The sequence below is a fragment of the Rosa chinensis genome, chromosome 7, assembly GCF_002994745.2.
Source record: "Rosa chinensis cultivar Old Blush chromosome 7, RchiOBHm-V2, whole genome shotgun sequence".
NCBI lineage: Eukaryota > Viridiplantae > Streptophyta > Magnoliopsida > Rosales > Rosaceae > Rosa > Rosa chinensis.
This window is the reverse complement of record NC_037094.1, coordinates 29788545-29807124: the sequence shown is the minus strand read 5'-3', so window position 1 is coordinate 29807124 and position 18580 is coordinate 29788545. Positions and strand designations below refer to the sequence as shown.

General features: G+C 40.2%; 2 protein-coding genes and 1 pseudogene across 4 annotated transcripts; 2 read left to right on the top strand and 1 right to left on the bottom strand.

The window, feature by feature from the left end:
• Positions 1 to 1426: 1426 nt before the first annotated feature.
• LOC112176972 lies at positions 1427 to 5018 on the top strand (annotated as a pseudogene).
• Positions 5019 to 9966: 4948 nt separating this feature from the next.
• LOC112176970 (disease resistance protein RPM1) lies at positions 9967 to 13326 on the top strand. Its single transcript, XM_024315115.2, has one exon. The coding sequence runs from the start codon at positions 10338 to 10340 to the stop codon at positions 13299 to 13301; it is 2964 nt and encodes a 987-aa protein (XP_024170883.1). The 5' UTR covers positions 9967 to 10337; the 3' UTR covers positions 13302 to 13326.
• Positions 13327 to 13359: 33 nt separating this feature from the next.
• On the bottom strand, positions 13360 to 15229 carry LOC112176975 (succinate dehydrogenase assembly factor 1, mitochondrial). Of its 3 annotated transcripts, XM_040511104.1 has the most exons (4): positions 14845 to 15229; positions 14550 to 14681; positions 14089 to 14431; positions 13481 to 13610 (listed from the first exon to the last, which is right to left on the bottom strand). In XM_040511104.1, the coding sequence occupies exons 3-4, from the start codon at positions 14347 to 14349 to the stop codon at positions 13569 to 13571; spliced, it is 303 nt and encodes a 100-aa protein (XP_040367038.1). In that variant the 5' UTR covers positions 14350 to 14431; positions 14550 to 14681; positions 14845 to 15229; the 3' UTR covers positions 13481 to 13568. The 3 variants fall into 3 exon arrangements, with proteins under 3 accessions (XP_040367037.1, XP_024170886.1, XP_040367038.1); XM_040511103.1 differs by lacking the exon at positions 14550 to 14681 and having other exon boundaries at positions 13360 to 13610; XM_024315118.2 differs by lacking the exon at positions 14550 to 14681 and having other exon boundaries at positions 13369 to 13610; positions 14049 to 14431.
• Positions 15230 to 18580: the final 3351 nt, after the last annotated feature.

The following is an 18580-nucleotide window of genomic DNA, read 5'->3' as shown; positions in this document are numbered from 1 at the left end:
AAAAAAAATTATTGTGCACTTCTAATTAGCCTAGATAACAATTCAATCTTGGATCCGCCACTGGTCCCTGGATATAAATATGAACAAAATTGTATATGAATTTTCAAAAATTATAACTGCATAGACTCCCTTTCATCAAACTGCCCTTAATCTACAAATTCCACAACAACAATATGTTTTATTGTACAAATTGCCTACAATAAACTTACACCTACAGTAGCTTGGCAGACTATAGATTATAATAGATAGTTCTCAAGTCACAAAAAATAGGATTATATAATCATGGTTATTATAATGATGAAGGGTTGGATCACAAACATGATTAAAATAGATAGTTCTTAACTCACAAAACAATAGAAAAGGGAGAACAGTATAAACAGATTGCATGTATTGGAGTTTTGTGGTAAAATGTCAACTCTTTCTTTTTTGGTCAACTTGATATCACACTAACCAACAAAGATGTATGAAAGTGACGGTAAAACCGTAAAACAAACCATATGGGAAAAATCTAAGTAACCGATAACTTTTTCAAGAGAAAAGAACAAAATAGCTGGTTGCAAGGACATAGAATCCAGCAATAAAAGGAAGCTGCCAAATCATTGATTAAAACAAAACCAAACCAAAACTTTCGGGGGATTTAGTCCATGGTTTGGTTTTTTTGCACACCCGTAGCGTGTAAACTCATTCTCTTTCTATGGCAAAACTGTACCTTTACCCCTATCGGTTTTTCTCCCTGTCAGCCTCACAGTCAGTTTCGGGTTTTGCTCATTTTCACCCAAATCTAATATCTACTTGGCTGTGACATGTGAAGAAGCTCTGTGGAGTAAAGGTCTGATAGGCCATCATTTCCAATTTTCCATGAAGAAGACTATGAGGTATCCTCATTCATCTTCCATCTTCCATCTTCTGGGAAGTTCACTAGTTTCGTAACGAATATCATCTCCTGAATGCCTTACGCTTCCTGGCGCATCTTTCATTCTCTGTTGGCCTTTCATTCTTGTCAACAAAGCCGTTGAGTGGCCACGCACGCCATGTGTTTGATGATATGTCTCACAAACATTTGTGACGAGAATTACCATCGAGCATTTGACATTTAACACGGTTGAGTACGCTGAGATGATAAATTATTTTTAGATTCGACAGAGAAATTAAGGAAATACATTTGTAAAGTAAGCTTTAGGTTTAGATTTGAGATCAAAGTTAAGGACCACCTTGTTCCGCAAGACAAGTCTGTATTTTCTTCCTGGGTATTGAAGAGGAGTCCTTCTGTACGCAAGATCATGAATTAAACATTGAGGTTGTAGTACATATATGTCAATACTTGGTAACTTGGTAACTTGGGAATGGAAGTTGGTTACGTCTTGTTACTTGTAAGTATTTTTGAGTGCTGAAAAGTCAAGTTCTAGAAACAACGAGTATTATATAATCAACATCAATGTTAACCGACCCATTAGCAAAACTTACTGTTTAGATAGCTACTGGGACAAATTGCCTGGTACTTTACAGGGAGAAATCAAGAATGAGGAAGGTACAATGTAATGAGAAATTGGAGAATATACAGGTATATTAATTAGACCCTTGACTATTTCTTTAGTTTTCAAAAACTATTGGATACCTAGTATTCTAGTATGTTGGGCAACTGCACTTTTCTTTGTGACATATGTAGCACCAATTGACCCTGATGTAGATGGTTTCCACAAAACCTTTAAAAACAGAAGAAGCCTACCCCATGAAAGATCATTCAACAATATCAACTCAAATACCACATACAAAGTTTTCTTTTCTCCTAAGTCCTACCACAAATATATTATCTATCCTCAGAAACACAAACAAACCTGCAAGTGCTATCAGGCAAAGAAATGGCAGAAAGTGCAGTCACCTTTTTGGTTAACAGGCTCACGACATTACTCGAAGAAGAGGCGGAACTCTTGTCAGGGATCCGAGAAAAGGTCGATGACCTGGTTGATGAATTGGAGCGCATCAAGGCCTTCTTAGCTGATGCAAAGGAAGACAGCAATCCTCAGCTCCAAGTGCGGGTTAAAAAGTCAGAGATGTAGCTCATGAAATGGAAGATGCCATTGATAAATTCAGGCTTTTCCATTCACACGATCACGGTCATGGATTCCGAGCTTCCCTTCATAAACTTTCTTGTATCATCAAGAAATGGAAAGCTAAGCATCAAATTTCTGCTGGTATTCAAAGAATAAACTCAAAAGTCAAAAACCTCTACGAGGGACATGAGAGATACAAACTTGTTGACCAAGCTGGCTCCAGTTCTGCTCGTCTGGTTCAGCGCCACAAGTTAGATCGAGGGGATGCCCTTTTACTGGAAGAGGCTGATCTTGTGGCAATTGGCGAGCGCAAAAAGCAACTGATTGAATTGCTTATGAAGGAAGACACTAGACGCCAGGTGGTTCCAGTAGTTGGGATGGGTGGACTGGGGAAAACTACCTTGGTCAAGCAAGTCTACGAGGATCCAAAAGTTCAGAAACGTTTCAAGGTACATGCTTGGATCACTGTTTCTCGATCATTCAAGACAAGTCAGCTCCTAAGACACATGATCAATAATATCTTCAAAGTTATCCAGAAACCGGTTCCTGAAGATGAAGAAGTTGAAACCATGGACGACAACCAGCTAAGAGAGAGAATCAAAAATTTGCTGCAGAATAGTAGGTACCTGATTGTTCTTGATGGTATATGGCACATACCGGACTGGGATGCCATCAATCATGTAATGCCGAACAACAATCGTGGTAGTCGAGTAATGCTCACTACTCGATATGTTAATGTAGCCTCTGCCTCTTGCTTGGGGAACCATGACATGTTCTACCGTTTAGAGCCCTTATCTCCGGAAGATTCATGGACTCTTTTCTGCAGGAAGACATTTCATGGAGAGTCATGCCCACCAAATTTGGAGGAAATTTGTCGATGCATCCTGATGAAATGTGAGGGACTGCCCCTTGCAATTGTGGCCATCAGCGCTGTACTAGCTTTAAAAGACAAGAGAAATGTGGACGATTGGGCTGCTGTTTGTGGCAGTATTGGAGCTGAAATAGAAGGAAATGATCAACTTGACAACATGGAAAAATTGCTGTCTCTCAGTTACAGGGATTTACCATACCATCTGAAATCTTGCTTCTTGTATCTGAGCATCTTTCCTGATCCCTACAAAATTGAGCATATGAGATTAATTCGGTTATGGTTAGCTGAAGGATTTGTTTTTGGAAAAGAGGGAAGGACACCAGAAGAAGTTGCAGAGAGTTACCTCAGAGATTTATTGGATAGAAGTTTGATTCAAGCAGCAGAAACATCAACTGATGGGAGAGTTAAATCATATCGCATCCATGATATTTTACGGGAGATTGTCATTACGAAGTCTAGAGAGGAAAACTTTGCAGCAATAGCAAAAGAGCAAGGTACAAAGTGGCCTGAGAAAGTTCGAAGACTATCGATAGTTAACACGCTGCAGAATATACATCAAAAGAGGACAGCATCCCGACTTCGTTCTTTGCTCCTTTTTGGGATAGAAGATTCACTTACTGATTTTCCCATACCAAAATTGTTTCCTACCGGTCTTCAGTTGCTTACTGTATTAGACTTAGAAGGTGCACATCTGGATATGTTTCCGAGTGAGGTTGTCAAGCTTATTCTTCTCAAGTACCTTAGCTTGAGGCATACAAAGGTGAAACAAATTCCAAGCTCCATCAAGAAGCTACAAAACCTAGAGACCTTGGACCTTAAACACTCGCATGTTGTTGAATTACCTGCTGAGATTTTGAATCTCAAGCGACTTCGTCATCTCCTGGTTTATCGTTATGAGGTTGAGTCATATTTACGATTTAATGCCAGAAAAGGAGTTAAGATTCCGGCAGGGATAAGTAGCTTGCAATCGCTCCAAAAGCTCTGCTTTATAGAGGCAAATCAATGCAGTGGTGCTTTAATGGCAGAGCTTGGGAGAATGAAGCAACTAAGGAGGTTAGGCATTTATAAGTTGAGAGAAGAAGATGGGGCCACCTTATGCTCATCCGTCCAAAATATGACCAGCCTTCGCTCGTTGTCTGTATTTTCAGCAGGGAAACAGACGATAATTGATCTTAGCCACATTTCTAGTGCTCCTCCATTTCTTCAGCGACTATACTTGGCAGGGCGTTTAGAAAACTTACCCCACTGGATCTCTTCTCTTCAAAACCTGGTCAGACTGTTTCTAAAATGGAGTCGGCTGAAGGAGGATCCTCTAGTACATCTTCAGAGTTTGCCAAACCTGGTACATCTTGAACTTTTACAAGTTTATGATGGAGAGAGCTTGCACTTTGAGGCAGGAGGGTTTCCAAGTCTGAAGTTATTAGGTATTGATAAATTGGATGAACTGCAATTGGTAACCATAGAGGAGGGAGCAATGCCTTGTCTAGAAAAGCTAATTATCCAGCGCTGCAAATGGTTGAAGAAGGTCCCATCTGGCATTGAACATTTAACCAATTTAAAGCTGTTTGAGTTTTTCGACATGCCAGATGAATTAATCATGCCACTACATCCAGATGGTGGAGAAGATCACTGGAAAGTCGCTCATGTTCCAGCTGTTTATCATTCCTATTGGAGAGATGATGGGTGGGATGTCTACTCATTAGTCAATGAAGGGGAGAGTTTTAATTCGGGTACTTCGGCTGTGAGGAAGCTCTTTCGTAATATGTTATGGAAGGCATAGTTATAAGGTTCTGATTTTAAACAACTGCGAAGAGTCCTGGAAGCAAGATCTGAGCCTCTAAGGACTGAACTTCTACCACTACACCTATCCGAATTGTTTAATTTCTTCTAATTTTTTATGCCTTCCAAATAGTTCTCTTATTCAAGCTATGGTTAATCTTTCGATGTTGCTAGTAGCTGAATTTTTTACTGTAGTTTTTTCCTGTTGTAACAATTATAGAATATATAGAGCGAGTTTCTCCTTTTGTTCAGCATTTTTCAATAACATTTGTTGTTTAAGGAGGTGGTAATATACGAGGTTTTACTGTTGGAGTTTCCATCTTTACTTTTGGAAATTTGGCTTGTTCCTAGATGAGGGGGATAATTTAGGAAGCAGTTGAAAAACTATACAATATATCCTGATCCTGCACTGGTCCTTACATTTATGTAAGTACAAGATTTTGTACATGTTATTTGTTGGCATTCCCATACAAAGCTAGTGAAGTATATCATGACAATTCATCACTGAAGAAGCTGGAAAAGGGCCTAATACTGATCTCAAATACGTTACAGGTAAATGCATCTCATGAGTCAGCATATGCATTGGGATTGCAATCTGTGTTGCAATCCTTGAGTCAGTCCTAGGTTTTAGGAAGTTTGTTTTTGGAAAGTATCTTTCTATTCTTAAATTTTATTATGCAAAGATTTTTTTCACCAGTTAAAATCGTCCCATTGAAGACCTAATTGATTTAGGTCTGTTTATTTTAATTGGCAATCTTTTGTTAAAAAGATCTTTCCTAATAGGAATCAATTAGGGTTAGACGCATTGATTGTACACGATTCTTTCTCCATATAATTCTGAAAATATGGTCTAGGTTTAGAGAGCTTTTAATTTGCATATCATATCAATTTGCATGTGATTGATGCCTATATTATGGGTCTAAACTCTCCAATTCAAATAGTGTTTAAGGAAAGGAGTTTAGGAAATCTTATCTGCATTTAGAATTGTTTTGAATACATATCAGATAAAAGATTGTGATTGCATATTGTTTTGAAAAACCTTTCCATGTTTACCTCAATCGGTGTTTAATGTGATTGGATTGAGGGGGAGTCTTTATCTTCTATAAAAGGTTTTGAAACTGCATTATGAGAGGTAGAGTTTTCTGATTGAGAATTTTAATTGTGCTGCATAGTCTGCACTAACTGTTTTACAAAACTCTCATTGTTTGTTTGATTGATTGATCATACTGCTTGTTCACTGCATTCATCACTTGCATATGTGATTGAGATCAGTGAGGCTTCAAGGCAAGATTGAATTTGAAGGCGTGTCCAGATTTCTTCATCTATACAGATTGCTTCATAGTTGTTTAGAATAGGTCTTTTACAGTTGTGAGCAAGTTAGCATTGTTGCTAGTCAATGTGGTTGTGTTGAATACCACTACTTGTGATCTGTAACGATTTGATTCATATTGGATTTGATTCTCGTGTTGGCTACGTTAAAAGCCACGCAGTGAAGTTTCCTCAGTGGAGAGGTTTACACTGCGTCAGCAATTCTTGTGTTCTTTTATTTGTGTTGTTGCTTGTTTGAATAACTGTCATTACTCAAACTCTATCAATTTTGTTCCATCCGGTAATTACAATTTAGCCTTTCTAAAATAAAGTTACCGAACTGTTTAGCAATTAGGATTTTAAGTTTGATTGGCTTGGGGTTCTGTTTGTGAAGGTGCCGATAGAATTGAGGAAGTCTGGTTCCTGTTGGAGTCGATGGTGGGAAGGTTTGGCTTGAGGTCTGACATTGTCACCGATTCTTACCAATAGTAATTGTAGAAGCATTTCAGAAAAAATAAAAGTCGATGGTGGGAAGGTTTGGCTTGAGGTCTGACATTGTCACCGACTCTTACCAATAGTAATTGTAGAAGCATTTCAGAAAAAAATAAAAAATAAAAAAGAACAACCCTGATATTATCAACTGTCCAAAAATAATCTATGTCTCGACCTAGCAGAGCTCTGCTAGGGTTGGGAGAGTGCCAACTTCAGGTTTGGCCTCTCTGTACCTCTCTCCGTCATGTATGGAGTACAACTACGGCGTCCCTTTTGGGATCGCCCAAATCAAGGCAGGGTTTTGCCGTGTCTTCTCTTTCGCAGGTTTCTCCTGCGCCATCGTGGCTCATAAGACTGGGAACCTGGTCTTTTCTGGAGCGATTGCCTTGTGCGGTGCAAGACTGTGCAATCTCAGGGGTGCCATCAAGTTTTGGTGGCTCGTCTAGGCCACGGCGTGCGCGGTTCAAAGGACCTGAGATGCAGGCAGATCTGGTTCAAGCATGGCAGCTGCGATTGATGGGTTGGGTTTTGCATGGGTCGGGTCCGATTTTGTTCAAGTCCCTTCATGGTTGTTTTCCGGCTGACCGACGTCTACTGGTATGGGGGCAAAGTCAACTTGCGATTCCAATTCCGTTTTGCTCGTCTGTTTTCCAGGTTGACGACGTTGGACTTAATCTTTTGGTCCCTCGTCATCGGTTGGATGGAGGCACGGTGGGGCAGCGCTTTGAAATTACAGTCAGCTTCTTTCGGGATTTTGGCAGTTTCCGATGTCGGCGCAGCTTGGGTGCAGGTGTCAGGGGCGGCAAAGTCAACGGTTCTGTTGTTTTGGTTGCCAAGGCTAACCCTAAGTGCTGTTGGGCCTTGCTTTGGTTTTCTGATTTGGGCTTGGGACTTAATGGAATGCCTAGGGCTGCAGCATGTGGTCCATGTGGGCATGTTCAGTTTTGGATCTGGATTTGGGATCCCGGTGGCTTTTTTATAAAAATTTGGGATCCAGGACAGTTTTTGTCTAGATACCTAATTTTTTATTGGGATCAGTACCCGCGAGGAACTGACGGGATTATTGATCTGAGGTTGTCAGCGAGTCTACTGATGGATCTGTAGAAAAATTTTATTATCAGTTTCTTATTAGTTTACTCACCCCTGAGCTTCACTCAATAGGTTGTGTGATATTGCGTTTAGCGGTGTCTCTTTCTGACGGCCCCACAGGGGCGGGTCACTGTGTAATATTGCTTCTTCCATATTGAATAAAAATGTCTGACCTCCTTCAACTCAAAAAAAAAAAAAAAACTGTCCAAATGTCAAAAAGGAGAAAAAAATGCTTAGAAAATCCAAACATAATGAACATCAATGTTACTGATCTATATTAGCAAGACTTACAGTTGAGAAAGCCATAATTACAAATTAGGGTCATTGACCCAAAGCCCCAAAATGAGGGAAAAATATCCCACTTACCCCAGCAAGAAATTTCTGTTCCCACTAACCCAATTTAAATTGAAATGACAACTTTGCCCTTAACATGATTAAAAAAACTCCAACATGCCACTCTCTCATCTCTCTCTGAGTCTCCTCCCTCCAATCCGGTTTCTCTCTCTCCCCCCTCCCCCTCCGTCCCTCCCTCTCCCCGTCGCTCCCTCCTCGTCGGAGTCGGACATTCGAAGGCGCTGATCTCCATGATTGCCGACGGCGGCTTTTGCGATCAGAAGGTTGGCGATTTCTTTCGCCTCAATTCACTGCAGCCACCGTAAATCAGTCATCTCCGGCGAGATTCAGGTCCCATTTCGGGGGATTTCTAAGCGGGGATCTCCGGGTTGGGTCCGCTCCTCTCTTCATTTCCGGGCAGCTGTGGTGTACAAATGATCAAAGCAGCTCATCGGCCCTCCGGCGAACTAGACCGACTCGATTCCCCACCTCACCCCTCACGGCCGCGCCGACGCCCTCGTCCCCTCCTCCTCCTCCCCCCTCTACTTCGACTCCGCTCACGTGCGCACGCCCTTCCCTGAAGCCCGCCGCCTCATCACGACCAAAAATGATGCGTTCATTTCCTACGCGCAGCAGCAGAACAATTGCTTCCCCTCTAAGTACTCGCCTCTGGCGGCAGACTGCGATCCGCATATCCAATTCGCCATCGAAGCCCTAGGTTGCTGACCCGAGGCCGTCAACATGTGGATTGGGGACGAGCGCTCTACGGCGTCGTCTCACAAGGATCAGTACGAGAATCTCTACGCTGTGATCACGGGACAGAAGCATTTCCTCCTCCTCCCTCCCACCGATGTGCATCGGATGTACGTAAGGGAGTACCCGACCGCTTAATATTCGTATTCTCCGGTCACCAGAGAGTTTGAGCTGGAAGTGGACAGTCCGGCTAGGTCTGTGCTTTGGTCTAGCTGGAAATGAACAGCTCGTCAAGTTCCTTTTGTTCTTCAATGGGCCTAGGCCCTTTTGCTGTACGATGAATCCAGGAGAGATGCTTTACTTGTAAGTTTTGAATTGATTTCATTGATGCAGAAGGCCCACAAGGAAAAAAAAAAGTTCTATTGGGGCAATAGACGTTTGTTGATGCGTCTATTGGGGGGCAATAGACATTTTGAATTGATGTAATTTTCTCATTTTTTTTATTTAATCAAAGTTTATTTGTCTAAATTTAAAGAGATTGGTTCTTATTCCAGAGACTGAAAGTTCTGTTGGGGGGCAATAGACGTCTATTGGGGGGCAATAGATGTTTTGAATTGATGTAATCTCTTCGTTTTTTTTCTTTAATCAAAGTTTTATTTGTGTAGTTTTAGGAAGATTAATTACCATTTCGGTAATCTAGACGTCTATTGGGGGGCAATAGACGTCTATTGAGGGGCAATAGACCTCTATTGCCCCTCTATTGGAGGGCAATAGAGGTTTTCAGAAAAATCCGATGGGCGGCGGCGGGTGACCGGAATCCGGCGACCGGTGACCGGATTCCGGCGAAGTCTCTTATGGTTTCTCTCTCTCTCTCTAAATAATAAAGGGGTGAGGGGTAAAATTGTATTAAAAAAAATTAAAAACAAAAAAAAAATCTTAATGGGGTATTAGGGAAGACTCCCTTAGAGTGCATTGGGTAAAAGGGAATTAAAAAAACTTAATGGGGTTAGTGAGAAAAAAATCCCTAAAAATGGGGTACATGGACAAAATCCCTACAAATTAAAACTGAGCAAATTCCCAGTAACATTTTGCCATTGTATTGGGACTTTGGTTTTGGCTTCTGAACAAATGGCTCAAGATTTAATGACAAGTGCTTTTTATGTGGTTCTGTAAAAGTATCAAGCTGCAGAGAAAAGATGGTACCAGATGAAAGGGTTTGACTTGAATGTTGATTAAAAAGGGACAAAACTCATTCAATTATTCTAAAGCTTAGCTAAAGCGTTATGATTTGTGGCAACAAGTCAGTTATATTCTCAGTTAAGTAACTTCGTTATTTTGGTTAGTTCCTAATTCAGAAGATGATTGGGTCAGTGGTCAAACCTACTATTCGATTACTTATTAACTTTGTGCAAGATTGGGAATGTTTAGATGGGTTCTGAGAAAACTTGCCCGGTAGTCTACAAGAAATCTAGAATGAGGAAAGTACAATGTAATGAGAAGTTGGAGAATATACGGGTATATAAGATCAAATTCAGCATCTTGACTATTTCTTTGGTATTTAAAAACGATTGGATACCAGTATTGGTGTATTGGGAAACTGGAATTCTCTTTGTAACATGTTTGCACCAGTTGGCCCTTATGTAGATGGTTTCTACAAAACCTCCAGTTGACCCTGATGTAGATGGTTTCTACAAAACCTTTAAAAAAGAGAAAGCTACCCCATGAAAGATCATTCAACAATATCAACTCAAATAACACATAAAACCCTTCTCTCCTCCCACAAATATATTATCTATCTTCAGAAACACAAACCTGCAAGTGCTATCAGGCAAAGAATGGCAGAAAGTGTAGTCACCTTTTTGGTTGACAGGCTCACGACATTACTAGAAGAAGAGGCGAAACTATTGTCAGGGATCCGAGAACAGGTCGAGGACTTGGTTGATGAATTGGAGCGCATCAAGGCCTTCTTAAGGGTAGCTGATGCAAAGGAAGACAGCAATCCTCAGCTCAAAGTGTGGGTAAAACAAGTCAGAGATGTAGCTCATGAAATGGAAGATGCCCTTGATAAATTCAAGCTTTTCCATTCACACGATCACGGCCATGGATTCCGAGCTTCCCTTCATAAGCTTTCTTGCATCATCAAGAAATGGAAAGCTCACCATCAAATTTCTGATGATATTCAAAGAATAAACTCAAAAGTGAAAAGCCTCTCCGAGGGACATGAGAGATATACACTCGTTGACCAAGCTGGCTCCAGCTCTGCTAGGCTAGTTCAGCACAACAAATTTGGTCAAGGGGATGCCCTTTTACTGGAAGAGGCTGATCTTGTGGCAATTGGCGAGCGCAAAAAGCAACTGATTGAGTTGCTTATGAAGGAAGACTCTGGACGCCAGGTGGTTCCAATAGTTGGAATGGGAGGACTGGGGAAAACTACGTTGGTAAAGCAAGTGTACGAGGATCCAAAAGTTCAGAAACGTTTCAAGGTACATGCTTGGATCACTGTTTCTCGATCATTCAAGATAAGTCAGCTCCTAAGACACATGATCAATAAAATCTTCAAAGTTATCAGGAAACCAGTTCCTGAAGATGAAGAAGTTGAAACCATGGATGACAACCAGCTAAGAGAGAGGATTAAAAAGTTGCTGCAGAATAGTAGGTACCTGATTGTTCTGGATGATATATGGCATATACCCGACTGGGAGGCCATCAATCATGCAATGCCAAACAACAATCGTGGTAGTCGAGTAATGCTCACTACTCGCAATGTTAATGTAGCCTCTGCCTCTTGCTTGGGGAACCATGACATGTTCTACCGTTTAGAGCCCTTATCTCCAGAAGACTCATGGACTCTGTTCTGCAGGAAGACATTTCAAGGGAACACATGCCTTCCAAATTTGGAGGAAATTTGTCGATCCATCCTGATGAAATGTGGGGGACTGCCCCTTGCAATTGTGGCCATCAGCGCTGTACTAGCTTTAAAAGACAAGAGAAATTTGGATGATTGGGCTGCTGTTTGTGGCAGTATTGGAGCTGAAATAGAAGGAAATGATCAACTTGACAACATGAAAAAATTGCTGTATCTCAGTTACAGTGATTTACCATACCATTTGAAGTCTTGTTTCTTGTATCTGAGCATCTTTCCTGATCTCTACAAAATTGAGCATATGAGATTGATTCGGTTATGGTTAGCTGAAGGATTTGTTATTGGAAAAGAGGGAAGGACACCAGAAGAAGTTGCAGAGAGTTACCTTAGAGAGTTATTGGACAGAAGTTTGATTCAAGCAGCAGAAACATCAACTGATGGGAGAGTTAAATCATATCGCATCCATGATCTTTTACGGGAGATTGTCATTTTGAAGTCTAGAGAGCAAAATTTTGCAGCAATAGAAAAAGAGCACGGTACAATGTGGTCTGAGAAAGTTCGACGACTATCAATAGTTAACACACTGCAGAATGTACATCAAAAGAGGACACCGTCTCAACTTCGTTCTTTGCTCGTTTTTGGGGTAGAAGATTCACTTACTGATTTTTCCATACCAAAATTGTTTCCTACAGGTGTTCAGCTGCTTACAGTATTAGACTTACAAGGTGCACATCTGGATATGTTTCCAAGAGTGGTTGTCAAGCTTCTTCTTCTCAGGTATCTTAGCTTGAGGCATACAAAGGTGAAACAAATTCCAGGCTCCATCAAGAAGCTACAATACCTGGAGACCTTGGATCTTAAACACTCACAAGTTGTTGAATTACCTTCTGAGATTTTGAATCTCAAGCGACTTCGTCATCTCCTGGTGTATCGTTATGAGGTTGAGTCATACGCACGCTTCAATGCCAGAAAAGGAGTTAAGGTCCCTGCAAGAATATGTGGCTTGCAATTGCTCCAAAAGCTCTGCTTTATAGAGGCAAATGAAGACAATGGTGCTTTAATGGCAGAGCTCGGGAAAATGAACCAACTAAGGAGGTTAGGCATTTTCAAGTTGAAAAACGAAGATGGGGTCACCTTATGCTCGTCCATCCAAAATATGACCAATCTTCGCTCGTTCTCTGTATCTTCAACAGAGAAGGACAAGATAATTGATCTTAGCCACATTTCTCGTGCTCCTCCATTTCTTCAGCGACTCTACTTGACAGGTCGTTTAGAAAAGTTACCACACTGGATTTCTTCTCTTCAAAACCTGGTCAGACTGTTTTTAAAATGGAGTCGGTTGAAGGAGGATCCTCTATTACATCTTCAGGGTTTGCCAAACCTGGTACACCTTGAACTGCTACAAGTTTATGATGGAGGAAGCTTGCGTTTTGAGGCAGGAGGGTTTCCAAGTCTGAAGTTATTAGGTATTGATAAATTGGATGAGCTACAATCAGTAACCATAGAGGAGGGAGCAATGCCTTGTCTAGAAAAGCTAATTATCCAGCGGTGTAAATTGTTGAAGAAGGTCCCATCTGGCATTGAACATTTAACCAATTTAAAGCTGCTTGAATTTTTCGATATGCCAGATGAATTAATCATGCCACTACATCCAGATGGTGGAGAAGATCATTGGAAAGTTGCTCATGTTCCAGCAGTTTATTATTCCTATTGGAGAGGTGGGGGTTGGGACGTCTATTCATTAGTCAATGAAGGGGAGAGTTCTAATTCGGGTACTTCTGCTGTGAGGAGGCTTGAACGTAGTATTCTGTGGAAGGTGTAGTTTAGGGATCTGCTTATAAAGAACTGTAGAGAATCTTTCCCTGTAACTTCTAATGACTCAACTTCTAGCGCTGCAAGGATATGAGGTTTTCTATTTGCTTAATTTGTAATTCTTCAATTCTTTTAAGCCTTGGTAATCATTGTCCAGTATGTAGGTGTAACTAATGTAAAGAGCAAGTTTTCTTCTTCTGGGTATCATTGTTTTTGGAGGTTGTAGGTACATGAGGTTTTGCTGAAGAGAATCTCATTCACAGTATCCCTTTTGGCTTCAACTCATTATCTCCTCATCCAGTAGACTGATTTTGTGAAGCTGTTAAGAAAACGGTGTTATGATCATACCCTGCTCCCAACAGTTAGTATTTCTAGAATTCGATATACCAAACAGTTTCTCAACTCCACTGAAACTACCAAATGACAGAAAACACTTCATTTAGATAAGGAGGGTGTAGTATCCTACCCTGCTCCCGACAATATTTCTAGAATTTGATATACCAAACAGTTTCTCAACTCCAATGAAATTACCGAGTAACAGAAGATATTATTATGATAACAATAAAGCCACTCTAAGATATTATTATGATAACAAAGGTAATCAATATAGGACCATGTCCATCAAATATTGCACAATTTAGAATTCCTAAATATTGTTTCAGATCAACTATTTTTTTTTTCCTTCACTACTCTTTTTAAAAGACGGATGAAATTAAATCTAGCTCAACAAGAAGATACAAATATATAAATCACTTACTTCAATAAGTAGGATGTTTTGTTTGTGGGAAACGACTCACATTCAGAGCTGATAATCCAACAGTATCAGGGCTCTTGAGCTGATCAAGCTGTTTCCTTCCACGGCGAACCAAGTACTCAATGTAAAGAAAATTCTTGCGGTCTACATTCTTGGCATTGTGGCGGAACTCATTTGACACAAGTGACTCAATCTTGTGTCGATCTTCAGCAGATTTTAAACGAGCTGCCCGCAAGAACCCTCTGTATAGACTAAGTACTTGTCTCTGCATTCCGGAAAGCCTTGGCCCACTGGAGGCTCCCATTTCACCGTCTTCTTATGTTCCGCACCGGACTCAATTCTGAAGAGAGTTTCGAAAAGTACACAATCTTTTATATCTGTAGTATCTGCAGCAAATGCACCACAAATTAGGATTTTCCTTAGACTGTAAGTTAAGTAAATAATGGTATCGAATTACTAAGACCCAAACCCAATAAATAAAAAAATTAAGATAGAATACAAAACTGGATTTTGCAGAATTGGGTAAACATAGCAGTAATATCATCTTTTGGATCATGCATTTCCACAGAGGACATTTCTCATACACATGGTGGGCATTACAGAAAATGTGGGAGTTGGCGATTCCGAGTGCAGAATCTGGATTCCAGATACGTTTTGTGGAAAGTGATAACCCAACGAAAGTGATATGTAGATGCAATGAGGAAAGGAAATGGATCACTTGGAATTATAATTGAAGAATTCCAGGCAACATTAAGATTGGAATAAAGTGGAGCAACCAAAGAGAGAAGAAGAAATTAACCTTGGTTAATCACAACAACTGATGTTGGGCTCCAATTTGGTAAGTAAGTCAGATTTGAATCGATTGGGAAAGCAGCCGCACCAGTTTTGAAATGATTGGCCGCGAAATCCATCTCTCTACTTAAATGTTGTAAGTTGTAACTACTGTGTGGTTAGACACTATTACATGTCTCTGTTTTTAATCCCCAGGATGTCTATACGTGCATGTAGCCCCCCAAAAAAAAAAACCCGTCCCCAATTAAGATTACATGGAGCAATCAGATTATCAAAGATAGCATGTGTTGAATTGGGGACTACTGAAGAATCTTGCACTTATCCTCTGGCTCTCTAATGAGAATTTTTTTTCTTGTCTTTTCAATACGAGAAATTATCAAGTAGTTCTCCACTGCCGAGTGTGTCTTATTTTTATTTTTATTTTTGGTAATGCCGTGTGTGTCTTATTTGAGAAACATGTATAGTCCACATATGATTTGTTCTGCTTTTGATGGGAGACTTTTCACTAACCGTCCTACTGGCCAATAGAACGTCATCACATATAAAAGTAGGGTTATCACTCGATCAGCTCAAATCAGTTATAGCATTGTGGTCAAGTTGGTAAGAACCTCCAAGTGTGGAACCCCCACACCCGGGTTTGAATTTCGCCGACACCGATTGGAGTTAAATTACAATCTATTCTTGGTGGCCAAGAGGGAGGAAGCGTTCGGACATGATCTTCCAGCACGGATTAGTCTCTGGACCTAGAAATTTTTTAAGGAACCGTGTGATCTCGATAAAAAAAAAAAAATTAAAAAAAAAATTAAAATAAAACTTCACCTCCTTTAAGCGTTGACTCAGAGTTTGACCGTCGGCTCGAGTAGGAGGGGAGTAGAGGTGGCAAACGGGCCGCTAAGCACGAGCACGGCCCAAGCCCGTTAGTGGCCCTGCACGACCCGAGCACGTTAGAATAACGGGCCGGGTTGGGCCTAGGAATATTGGCCCGGCCCGAGCACGACATATTGTGGACCGGCCCGTTACAAACACAAAATTTCATTTTGTTTTTAAAAATATTTAAAAACCACAATGATGAGATTTGAATATTAGACCTCTTTATTTAAAATCTTATTACAATTCCACCAATGCTATTTCTTTATATTGTCAAAATAGTGAAATAAAACATTATATCCTAGTTTTGACATAAAGTATTTTTTCTAATCTCATAATAATACAACTATAGAATGAAGGAAAGAATAATATGATACTAAATCTTCATTATATTAATAAAGATTAATCTCACAATAATATATTACAAGCAATATATTTTGAGTTATTTTTTTCTTTCTTTCTTGTAGTGGAATATATAAAATATTAGAAAACTAATCTTAAAAAGCTAAGATTAAGAAAAATATTGTAGAACTTAATTTATTTTAATTTTCTAAATAGTTAAATAAAATTAATTTTTATTTATTCAAATTAAGATTTTAAAATAGTGCTTTATAGTGGGTAGGCACGAGTACGACCCGTTTATTGACCCGGCACGAGCACGGCCCGGCACGATATGGGCTCGGGCCATGGGCCGGACCGGGCTTAATGTTTAAGTAAATGGGCCAGCACGAGCCCGGCACGATAATAAATGGGCCAGCCCAAGCACGGCTAGGCCTGCCTAAAATGGGCCGGGCCGGCCCGGCCCGTTTGCCACCTCTAGAGGGGGGGGGTACCTGCAAAAAACCCTCTGATGCCTAAGTCAGTATGTTTCTTAGTCTAGTGGAGTAAAACAAGTCGGAATGAGATGATTTACTTTGACGTCGAGCCGCCTTTATATAGGCGATGACTTACTTGGGGAACAAGCCGTCATTATTCCCGTCTTCATGGTCGCATTCATTTGTTCTTGTATTAACAATGGTTAATCATGACTCATTTACGACGGTCATTCATTGCGCATTCATAACCGTAATCATTGCGCGTAGTTATTATCGTGGTTAATGCTGTAATAATCGCTGCATTCATGACTGGAATTTATCTCCATGCTAATTGCAAAGTTAATCGCCTTAATTGTGGGCGCAACAAAAGTTGACCACTCCCACAGTTACAATTTGATTCGAGTTGGTGGCAGGAGGTTTGGGCAATTGTGATGTGGATAGTTACTGGGATCAAGTCTCTTTGGTACTGAGTTGGTCATGCATGGGTCCATTGGGTGATCATCGAGTTTTCTTTTTCCTTGTAAAACCAAGTGCGTGTTTGGGCAACTAGATTGTTGGGACGGTTTTTTCTTCGAGGACAAGGTGTTCTTAATTATTAGATAATAGGCTTGGTTTGGTTTTGGCCTAAGATACGAGTATGGCTTTATACTTATTCGCATATGGCCGGTACACAGTATACACCAAAGCTAATGCCAATTAACCTCTATGACTCCCAGGTGAGGCCTTTGTGTGTTTCTCGTATCTGAGTTAAAACAACGCTCTTTCAGCGCGAAATGAAATTTCAAAGGATAGCTTACCTCAGTGTTTGAATGTAGCCTAATTTACGACTTCTTTCTTCCAGCACTTCCACTCATTTCAGGACAATTCATATATAGTACGTTCTATACCGGCCCTCAACATAACCTTCCATGTAGCTAGTTATCAGTATCACATCGACCCACATTATTCTTGCTGCTCTCAAGATCAAGTGGTGTGGATGTGAACTAGAAGAGTAGTAGACGAATGAGCAGTTTCGGTTGATCGGAGGAACGAGCAAGCATCTTGTTGCTGTGCTTCGAGGCCTTTAAAAGGTCGATCGTAGCAGGTATCCGTATCTAATTCACATTCACATGATGATGCGATGCTTATGCCAACACCAATTTCCAATTAGTTGTGATGCTTTGTTTTTTAGTCCTAATTTGTTTCATTTTATATTATATAGTTTTTATCAGATCAAAAATGTCCATACCTTGTTTGATCTAGTTGGTAACCTGTTAATTAAGAACAATTTCAATCGAGATGAGATGTATGTTAGAGTGTTCAACATGCGCTACTAGAATAGATATCTCAATTTTCCTCTTTGGTCTTTATAGCTTTGTTTGAATGAGCGCCCATCTTTTCCTCTTTGGTCCTTTTTTGTAGTTCTCTTTTCACTGCCAAATATAAATGGAGCTTTGTTTGTCAGTGTTCAACATGTAAGCGTTTGATTTGGCCTTGTACAATATCTTGAGGGTTACGTGTGGGCAAAGCAATTGGGGCTTGTGTAGAAATTAATTAATGTTCAACTCGATCGGGCCAAGTTATTCCAGGAAAGTGCAATCATGATTGGCGTAACTAGTTTCCCATTAGATTAAGAAATTATCAATTCCATTTCCTATGGAATACCGTATATTTTAAAACCTTTGTCCCTATTTTATGTTCCTTGCTGCCAAAGGTACAAGCTGTGGAAAACCCATTTGATTAGCTTGATTACTGGTTAAGTCTGACAACTTGACAACATACTGATATTAATTTCTTATAGTATGTGTGTGTGTGTATATTCAAGTTGAGCAGATATATATATATATATATATATATATATATATATAGAGAATATTTCTCAGGTGCGGACGTTCGTACCGAAATTTCGGTACAGATTTCCTGTTTTCGACCACTTTCCGGCTACATTTTTACATCTTAACCGTTCAGTTTTTAGGTCCTAATGTATAGATCACCTCTGCAAATTTTCAGCTAATTTGCTGATCGTTAAGACATCCAAAATTGCAATTTACACGAACGGACCGAATCTGTCAAACCGGAACC